The 11,245-nt window shown below is 33.5% G+C and overlaps 1 protein-coding gene across 9 annotated transcripts in view; it reads right to left on the bottom strand.

The window, feature by feature from the left end:
* Positions 1-8,000: 8,000 nt before the first annotated feature.
* The window catches only part of LOC134697421 (coiled-coil domain-containing protein 169-like), a 57,474-nt gene continuing 54,229 nt past the window's right edge, over positions 8,001-11,245 (bottom strand). For 2 of the 9 annotated variants that reach the window (XM_063559693.1, XM_063559689.1), the window contains exon 10: positions 8,002-9,387. In XM_063559693.1, coding sequence (XP_063415763.1) covers positions 9,291-9,387 — 97 coding nt within the window. In that variant the 3' untranslated portion in view covers positions 8,002-9,290. Of the gene's footprint in view, positions 9,388-11,245 lie in introns of all 9 variants that reach the window. The other 7 variants (XM_063559688.1, XM_063559694.1, XM_063559695.1 and 4 more) reach the window with 7 other exon arrangements.

The raw sequence follows: 11,245 nt of genomic DNA, 5'->3' as shown, positions 1-11,245 counted from the left end.
TAAATTTCCTGTTTACAAAACTTTGAATTTTTCGAAAACTAAGGATTTTATTATCCCAGGCATAGATTACCTTAGCCGTATTTGGCACAACTTTTGGAATTTTGGATCCTCAATGCTCTTCAACTTTGTACTTATTTGGCTTTATAAATATTTTGATATGAGCGTCACTGATGAGTCTTATGTAGACGAAACGCGCGTCTGGCGTACTAAATTATAATCCTCAGACCTGATACCTTTGATAACTATTTGAGCATCAAGTATCAGGGATGCATACACACAAGATTATACGTCCTTGGTGCACATACGTTTATATCTTAATTTCATAGTGTATAGCAAATGAAAAATACTGCCGTTGTTTCAATACGCAAGAATGATCTAAATCCTTGCATCTCACGAAAAAAAGTAATTAACTTAACACAGAATATCAGTGTATAAACTTTCCGTTTTCTATATATTGCGTAAAAATTTGGGAAGATTTATGAGACCAAAAATAAATAAATGAAGCTGGTCAGGGGCGTAGCAAGGAAGGAATGATGTGCAAGCAACTACCGCCGAGCGGAGCGAGGCGAAAATTTTTTGGGACCCTTTTATGCAGGAAAATGTTTTTTTTTCGGTTTTCGGTCATAGGACGGTTGATAGAGGAGCTTCATGTAGATAGAACTTATAAACAATTTATGAATGTAAAATTCATAAAGCTGCTGAATAGAGTAAATCATGGTTAATTGAAAACATAAACTACACATTTTTCTAATACAGAATTTACTCGAAATTGTCAAAAATCTGCTCTTCGGGTCTAGGCCGAAACAAACTTCTCTATTTATTTGTCGGCAATATTCACACTATCCCGATGCATATGCAGTAATGCTAGCGATGATAACCTGTCATTGTTCATTGGTGATGGTACATTTGATTTAAACAGACGTAGTACATTGATAGATCTTCACGGTAGCACTCGCGAGATGTTATAAACCAGTGTACGTGTTCGCCATCGAGCGACCTCCCAATTGAATTCGTCAAAATTACATACCAGGTCAGTTTCGTATGTCTCTGACAATGTTGAGATTTGTTCGTTTGTTATTTTTCCTACAACAGGAGGAAGAAGATACGACACAAAGAAGCGATTTTCTGATAATGCCAGACGCGACTCCACTCTCCTGTTCCATTATCATAGGCATTCCATTTTCATATGGTCTATAAACGCAAAATATAATGAGACTTTCCAAAACTGTTTTGGCGTGTTTGCAGGATGAGTTGCTCTGTTAGTCCGTCGAACACATCGCCATGGCATAATTTCAACGATATCGAAGGGTTCTGATAAATCTCAGGCCGATTGATACATCTCATTCCAAACAGATAAACCATACTCTGTAAAATGTGCTCCGAAACTACATGTGTTAGACTGCGTATAACAAATTCAAATCTTGTAAAAGATACAATTTACACTGTCCGATTTCGTCATGCATGATCTTCAATAAAACTTCTATTCTGAAACCAAATGCCGTTATTTAATGACATTTCATAAATTAAAAAAGTGACAACATGTGTGTTTCCTTTAAAATTTGATTTGTAATTTTTTAATTTTGCAATATTTTTTTTTGCATGCCGAACCGATGTGCACGCAACTGCGTGTTGGCGTATAGGGAGCTACGCGCCTGCTGGTGTGATACTCTCAAGAACAAAATACAAATCCTTGTTATAAGTTGCATGCGATTTATGAGACAAAAAATACTGTCAGCAAATAAAGGTCCCCATGAAGCTAGTGTGATACTCTCAAGAACAAAATACAAATCATTTTTATAAGTTGCATGCCACAGTTTCAGTAGTCAGCACTTCGTTGTTTACATAAATATCAATTGTATGGTAGTTTCTATAAAGTTCCGGTTTACAAAACATTGGTTTTTTTTTGAAAATCTAAGGATTTTCTTATCACAGAAATAGATTACCGTAGCCGTATTTGGCCCAACTTTTCGGAATTTTGGGTCCTCACTGCTCTTCAACTTTGTACTTGTTTGGTTTTATAACTTAATTAACTATTTTGATCTGAGCGACACCGATGAGTCTTATGTAGACGAAACGCGCGTCTGACGTATTAAATTATAATCCTGGTACCTTTTATTACTTTTTACACCACTGGGTCGATGCCACTGCTGGTGGACGTTTCGTCCCGAGGGTATCATCAGCTCAGTAGTCAGCACTTCGGTGTTGACATGAATATCAATTATATGGTCATTTTTATAACTCCTGTTTACAAAACTTTGATTTTTTTTCAATTTTTCAGATTACCTTAACCGTAATTGGCACAAATTTTTGGAATTTTGGGTCCGTAATGATCTTCAACATTGTACTTGTTTGGTTATTTTTATCTGAGCGTCACTGATGACTCTTATGTAGACGAAACGCGCGTCTAGCGTAATAAAAATTATAATCCTGGTACATTTGATAACTTTTCACGTAATAGGAAATTGGACTTTGTTGACCCCCCCCCCCCCCCCCCAAACCCCCAAACTATTTGAATGAAGTTTTTTTTTATCCTACATCGATCTTTTGATGTCGTCCCTAAAGACATCCAGGAAACAAAATATAAAGATAGGAAAGATAAAATAAATGTATCCAGATAATATAACAAAATGAATTTGCTTTTAACACCCGGTTTTCAGAAATTCTCGATTTCAATACGACTTAGAATATTAACATTGAAAGAAAAATGATACATACTCCCACGAGTGTAAATGAAATAGTCAAACTTTAAAAGAATAACCAAAGTGACGGTGCATGATTTTTGAACTAGAGAAAATTGAGAAATTTCTCGACTTTTTTCCTAACCATTGATTTTTTGTTGCTTTACTATCACATAAAGTAAACAAAATCCAGGAAAATGAGCGCAAGACGGTAAAAAACCCAAACTGGAAATACATGTTCACCTTGCAATCATTTCATACACCAAATATACTTTTAATATAGTTGACCTTTTGCACATTCTATCTAAGAAACAAACTAAGCTTAACCAGGAAAACTTAACATTGACCATTGAACCATGAAAGTGAGGTCAAGGTCAGATGTACCTACCCTACAAGACGGACATGTACACTTTACGTTTTATAAAGGGTACATGTCCGTATTGCAGGGTAGGTACATCTGACCTAAGGTGTCTAAAAACTAACATAACCAGGAAAACTTAAAACTGACTAATGAACCACGAAAATGAGCTCATGGTCAGATAATAATTTAAAGACAGACATACAAACAATACAATCAGTTCATACACCAAATATAGTTGGACTATTGCATAAAGTACAAGAAAACCATACTAAAGAACAAAAACTTAACATTAAGCAATACACTATAAAAATGAGGCCAAGGTCAGATAACACCTGTCAGTTGGACATATACATCTTACAAACACTTTGTACACCAAATAAAGTAGATGTTTTGATTATAGTATCTGAGAAATCGACTTGGCTGCAAAAACGTAACCTTATTCACTGATCCACGAAAGAGGTCAAGGTCAAGTGAGAACTGTCGGACAGACATGAGGACCCTGCAAGGTACGCACATACCAAATATAGTTATCCTATTACCTACATAAAGAGAAAAAATAAGAACACTTAAAGTCTTAACTTTTTATCAAGTAGTCACTAAACCATGAAAATGAGGTCAAGGACAATGGACATATGGCAGATGGAAACTTCAAAAATATGAAGGACTCAGGTATTCTACCATCAGAAATCTCAAGCTTTTAAGTATTGGTTAATGCGCCACCTGATCACTATCCCTATGTCGCTTTCTGCATCAGAAGTCGTAGGCTCTACAAAAACTGTTTTAGTGTCTAAAAGGTTGCGCCATGACAAATGTAAAAAAGAAAACTTATGCCCTGATTTGCGTACAAAATAATGAACGAAAAACTAATATGATCAATTACTGACAACAAATGAACTACTGGCCCCTAGGGACTTGGGTCTGCAGTGTTTATCTTGTGATCTGATATTCACAGCTGGAAATATGGTATCAACAGATGACTGGAATTTGGAAATATATATAATAGTTATGCTTTTATTTACACAATGTAATTATTAATTTACTCCCTGCTGACATGATAATGGCTCTTGGATTTTAGCAAAATGTTCAGATGGATCAAGGAGTTGCATATTAAAATCCTTCCATGGATAATATAATAAAATAAAATCATTATAGACTGCTATGCAGCATTATCATTAACCAATGAACCTGGAAAATGAGACCAAGGTCAGATAAACTCTGCTAGACATACATGTTCACCCGACTAGCTTTTCAGAACCAATTACAGTGACCTATTGCTTATTTTAACCTTCTAAAATATAAAGCTTTCTACAAATAGTTAGCCCTGCTGCAACTGTGCTTGTTCACACTATACGGACTTCATATACAGGAGTGTGCTCCTTACGCAGAAACTGCTCCAACAATGTTATGAGGAGGACAGATTAAAATTGAAACTCCGTAAATTTTATGGACACCATCACGACTTAGTGGATCCATACGATGTGTCTTTGACCAAACTAGCTAAGGACATTTTTACCACATGGTAAATTGTGGTTTTTCATTATGTCGTCTAATCTTTTCATTACCAAACATGACTTATTCCCGATTGTGACTGTTTTGCTGAGTGTGAATTCGCATTACTATTAGACGTGGTACGGTACTTGTCTATCCCAAATTCATGTATTTAGTTTAAATGTTTAATGTTATATTTGGAATTCTCATAGGATTTTGTCAAATGTGTTGACGTCTTTTTTATTATATTTATGCGTTATGGAAAGAAAAATTAATCACCGCCTTCAGTTATTAGATTTTATTTTGTTCAACGTAATCTGTACGATAATTTACGTTTGATTCATAACAAACTGGACATATATATTATAGTTAATTGCCAGGGGCGTAGCAAGGAAGGAATGATGTGCAAGCAACTACCGCCGAGCGGAGCGAGGCGAAAATTTTTTGGGACCCTTTTATGCAGGAAAATGTTTTTTTTTCGGTTTTCGGTCATAGGACGGTTGATAGAGGAGCTTCATGTAGATAGAACTTATAAACAATTTATGAATGTAAAATTCATAAAGCTGCTGAATAGAGTAAATCATGGTTAATTGAAAACATAAACTACACATTTTTCTAATACAGAATTTACTCGAAATTGTCAAAAATCTGCTCTTCGGGTCTAGGCCGAAACAAACTTCTCTATTTATTTGTCGGCAATATTCACACTATCCCGATGCATATGCAGTAATGCTAGCGATGATAACCTGTCATTGTTCATTGGTGATGGTACATTTGATTTAAACAGACGTAGTACATTGATAGATCTTCACGGTAGCACTCGCGAGATGTTATAAACCAGTGTACGTGTTCGCCATCGAGCGACCTCCCAATTGAATTCGTCAAAATTACATACCAGGTCAGTTTCGTATGTCTCTGACAATGTTGAGATTTGTTCGTTTGTTATTTTTCCTACAACAGGAGGAAGAAGATACGACACAAAGAAGCGATTTTCTGATAATGCCAGACGCGACTCCACTCTCCTGTTCCATTATCATAGGCATTCCATTTTCATATGGTCTATAAACGCAAAATATAATGAGACTTTCCAAAACTGTTTTGGCGTGTTTGCAGGATGAGTTGCTCTGTTAGTCCGTCGAACACATCGCCATGGCATAATTTCAACGATATCGAAGGGTTCTGATAAATCTCAGGCCGATTGATACATCTCATTCCAAACAGATAAACCATACTCTGTAAAATGTGCTCCGAAACTACATGTGTTAGACTGCGTATAACAAATTCAAATCTTGTAAAAGATACAATTTACACTGTCCGATTTCGTCATGCATGATCTTCAATAAAACTTCTATTCTGAAACCAAATGCCGTTATTTAATGACATTTCATAAATTAAAAAAGTGACAACATGTGTGTTTCCTTTAAAATTTGATTTGTAATTTTTTAATTTTGCAATATTTTTTTTTGCATGCCGAACCGATGTGCACGCAACTGCGTGTTGGCGTATAGGGAGCTACGCGCCTGATTGCTATCAATAAGTATTGCAATATGCATTGTGTTTAAATGTAATATCAGTATTTAGTTCTATTATAATCTTAAATCAATCCTAATTCCATCTTACTTTTGAGATATAGTTTTCATCATTTTTAAGCTGTTTCAGAAATTTCATAAATTCAAATGTGACGTATGTTTTGTGCGATTTCGCAACTTCGTATATGACGTCATTTTTATATTTATTGCGTTGAGGCCTGGACTGAGTCGGATGTGTCAATTCTGTGTTGGTCTTTGCATTATGTATTCGGGTTTTGTTTTCTGTAATTAGTTATTACTTTAGTTTCATTATGTATATCTTGTATATTGGTTTGATAAAATCTACTGTTTGCAATAGCATTAATTGTTCTAAATAATAAGGATGTTCTTATCCCATTAAAACATAGCCGTATTTGACACAATCTTTTTCAACTTTTGATCTTCAGTGCTGTTCAACTTTGTACTTTTTTTTCACTTTCGATCTTCTATATCTGGGCGTCACTGGTGAGTCTTGTGTGGACAAGGTGCGTTTTTGGAGTATTAAATTTTAAACCTGTTGCTTTTTGTTATCTATTAATCATGTGTTTCTTTGGCTAATACGTTCTCCTATTTATTTGTATTGTAGTCCTGTAAGATTATGTTGTCATTTCAATGTTATATTTAACATTGCCATTAAAGTGCGAGGTTTGGCATGCCACAAAACCAGGTTCAACCCACCATTTTTATCTTTTAAAAAATGTCCCGTACCAAGTCAGGGTTATGGCCATTGTTATATTATTGTTCGTTTCTGTGTGTGTTACATTTTAACGTTGCGTCGTTTGGTTTCTCTTATTTTTGAGTGTAAATTCACTTTGCGATAAGACGTGTCACGGTACTTGTCTACCCCAAATTCATGTATTTGGTTTTGATGTTATATTTGTTATTCTCGTGGGATTTTGTCTGATGCTTGGTCTGTTTCTGTGTGTGTTACATTTTAGTGTTGTGTCGTTGTTCTCCTCTTATATGTAATGCGTTTCCCTCGGTTTTAGTTTGTTACCCCGATTTTGTTTTTTGTCCATGGATTTATGAGTTTGAACAGCGGTATACTACTGTTGCCTTTATTTATCCCCATGTCTTGCATTTTATGACTTTTGTTATAGGCTAGAAAATAAACAAATTAACCGAAAGACATGAGGATAAAGGTAAAATTGGTATAGTTTACCTAAACGTCAACCTTGGCAATTAGAAGGATTTGCATCTATTTGGAGTGTATTCCTGTTGTATTAAATATTTTTTTAAAAGTGATCAAATTTTTTAAGGATTGAAATACACGGAATCCTATAAATAAGAAGGTGTTGTTTGAGTGTCATCCAAGTTGCAATGTATAAAAAGTTAATAGTCATGACGGACAATAATTAAATCATTGGTTTCTGAAATTGTTGAAAATGTGAAGTTTTTGAAAGGTCTATGATGACCTTTATCAACTTTCATGAAAGGATATCATTCAAACATATTCAATGACTAGTTCAGACAGATGATATCAGATTCAGCGTCAAATATTATAAAACTCAAAAAAATATAACACATATAAACAAGCATTGATATATTTTAATAAATGAAGACATCTTAAAACCAGTGTCACCACTACCAGGAGTGCAGACATTATACCTTCATTGACACATTTAATGTTTCTGATTAATGATGTTCCTACATTATTATTCGGTACAAAATGAGATTAAACATGATAAAGTAAGGTACTATAGTTTGAAAATAATTTTTATATTCAGTTAAAGGTTTACAAAAAATATTTCTTGATGGCAAATGTGCCTCATACAACAATACTAATTAATAAAATAAATAATTAGCTAACATGATTTATATATGTTCCGGACCATATGAGTATTTGGACCATACGCGTATGGTCATGACCATATGCGTATACTCATATGGTCCGACCATATGCGTATACTCATATGGTCCGACCATACGCGTATGGTCCGACCGTACGCGTATGGTCGGACCATAGGAGTATAATACTCGTTTGGTTATTAACGGGCCGGACCATATGAGTATTTTGACCATATAGGTATTTTTTTTTCAAATAACATTATAAACGTATCAATTCAAAAACTATCTAAAAAGCAATGATGGTTACATGAAATGTATTAATTTTAAAGACTACGTAAAAATTAAATATTGATGCCCTAGTTAGTTTTCATCGCTAATTATATTCTTGCATGTAGGCTTGAGGTGACACTTACTTCCACACGGTATCATAGCTTTTTTTGCATTTACTAGTCCTTGTTGTGCACGATCCTTTTCATTTACATCTTTTGCTTGCGAATGAAAAAGTAAGCCTTTTTGCAGCTGCGTACATTCATACCGAGGTCTTGGGCCATTCCGAGATATCTACGATGTTTTAAGAAGCTCTAGATCTCAAATATCGTAACACGACTGCAATGCACCATATTTACGAGACAACTTAAATAAACTATGTTACTTTCAATTGACTTCTTGTGTAACAGTTCATCAAGAAATTTTTTGAAATATTTTTTTAAGTCGACATATTGGCTTTAACTCGTTATAACACATCGGTAATAACCATCGGTAATGACTATCGGCAATGACCATTGGTATAAAATGTGTTTATTATAGTTTTCACAAGTAAATAAAATTAACTATTTGAAAATTAATATAAAATAACCTATATGATAGCGTCTTTTGAATCATACAGTATACAGTCATACCATATGAAGAGTTGAGACGTATTTAAAGTAAACTGTAACAGAGTGTTAATTACCCCGACCATACGCGTACGGTTGGACCATACGCGTATGGTCGGACCATATGAGTATATACCCATATGGTCCAAATACTCATATGGTCCGGAACATATATATATGGTTATCGGTACATTGATAAAACACAACAATTTTCATTAAAGATTTTTTTTTTACACTAACTTATCCTAACAATGCATTTAATAGGTTAAATTAAAATAAAATAACTTATAAAATGTCCTTGGTGAAAATTTGTAACATAAGGCATCTACATACAAGGTACCCTCTGAAATATAAATCTTTGTGCACGTTCTTTATACTTCTATTGGATTGTAATCCCTATGGTCTTGCATTCTGAACTCTGGCGAGACAAACTTGTTATGTACATATAAATATGAATATCTAATGAAATGATCATGTGATGTCCTTAGTGAACAGCAATTGCGTACAGACTGTAAAAGTTAGCACATTTAACTTATGTCATTTCTAAACTTGGCAAATTTTTCACTCCAGCTGTCTTTTTAATGGGGCCTCTTTTTGGATCTATAATTCTTTGATCTTCTGGTATATTACTGAAATTATATAAAAATAATACATTAATTTAACACATTAAAAAGACAGTAAAAATGTTTTATAATGTCATTTTGAAAGTAAGATGCATGTATATATAGATACCAAAACAGGTACATTATTATTAATAACTAAATATATTATTTAAGAAATCACTGACAACATATTAAATAATAAAACAATTTTACCATAAGTAATACCATCTCTGTCTAAATGTATGGAACGCCAACACTGTCTTATTATGCCCATTTTTCATTATATGTTGTGCATTTACCTTTATATGATGTGCATTTACCTTTATATGATGTGCACTTGTCATCATATGATGTGCAAACACCTTTATATGATGTGCAAATATCCTTATATGATGTGCAAACATCCTTATATAATGTGCAAACATCATTATATGATGTGCAAACATCATTATATGATGTGCAAACATCATTATATGATGTGCAAACATCATTATATGATGTGCAAACATACTTATATGATGCGCATATATACTTATATGATGTGCAAATATACTTATATGATGTGCAAATGTACTTATATGATGTGCAAACATTCTTATATGATGTAAAAAATATACTTATATTATGTTGAAAGATCCTTATATTATGTGCAAATATACTTATATGCTGTGCAAATATACTTATATGCTGTGCAAATATACTTATATGATATGTGCAGTTTCCCTTATATTATGTGCAAACATCTTTATATGATGTGCAGTTTCCCTTATATTATGTGCAAACATCTTTATATTATGTGCTTGTATCATTATATTATGTGCTTGTAATCTTATATTATGTGGTTTTATTTACTTCATTATATGATGTCGAAACTTCATTATATGATGTGCTTTCATCGTCATTATGGTCAATGAACATGATTACGATTAGAATGATTACTGTCTACGTCATAACTGATTCCGATCTGCTTCTGCGGAGTAACCGTTACTACTAATTAGGATCAAATCTGTAGCTACCGTTTAGAAAATGGTTGCATGAGACTTGAGATAAGCCTTGCCATGTTAGTACCTCGTTTTAAGATGCAAAGAATCTCATCTGATATTGTTGGAAAATTGTAAAAATATATATGAATTGCAAAGTTTTGTTTAAATCGACATATTCATACGAAGTCTACAATACGGTTAAGGTTATTAAATTTAATAAATAATTCTTTTATGTCATGCTCTATGAACGTTTAACGAGGGAAGGCATTATATTTGTCAATTTCAGTATACCTAAAGTAAGTATTTTTTCTATATTTTTAGAAGATAATACACGATAATATTAGTATTGTCATTTATGTAAATATTGCCTTTCTGATCATTTTAGCTGTTGGAGTTTCTCTTTGTATATTCTCAAGATAGACACAAACAATTGGGAAAAAAACGGACTCTGGTAGAGTAATGGTTCATGTAAGGAACCGGTCATTTGAAACCAAAAAAAAAGAGGGGATAGGAAAAAATAAAGGGGGCCTTTCATTTTATCATTTTTGGAATGGAAAAGTGACATTCAATTTTATATAGTCATAAATTTGCCGCGGTATAATGTTATGGCGAATTCTTCGTCAAACGTAGGCATCAATCTTTACGCCTCGTTTCGCTCACCTGAATTGTTAAAACCTGAAAATTTAGTTTCAACAATTTCTTCTAGCAGATAATTTTTCATCTGTAGCTATTATTGTATGAAGGCGTGGTAAAAATTAATGAAACCACAAACGGCAAATCCAAACTAAGTTCCCTGAAATCGAAAACAACTTTCATACTTCAGTACTTTGATTATATATGTTCTTGTCTATACCTTGCAAGAAAAGGTTTCTCTATTATTAGTTATCAAGATAATATCAAAT

Source organism: Mytilus trossulus, chromosome 14 (genome assembly GCF_036588685.1).
Source record: "Mytilus trossulus isolate FHL-02 chromosome 14, PNRI_Mtr1.1.1.hap1, whole genome shotgun sequence".
Taxonomy (NCBI): Eukaryota; Metazoa; Mollusca; class Bivalvia; order Mytilida; family Mytilidae; genus Mytilus; species Mytilus trossulus.
The sequence above is the reverse complement of the archived record's forward strand: the minus strand, read 5'-3'. Positions and strand labels throughout refer to the sequence as shown.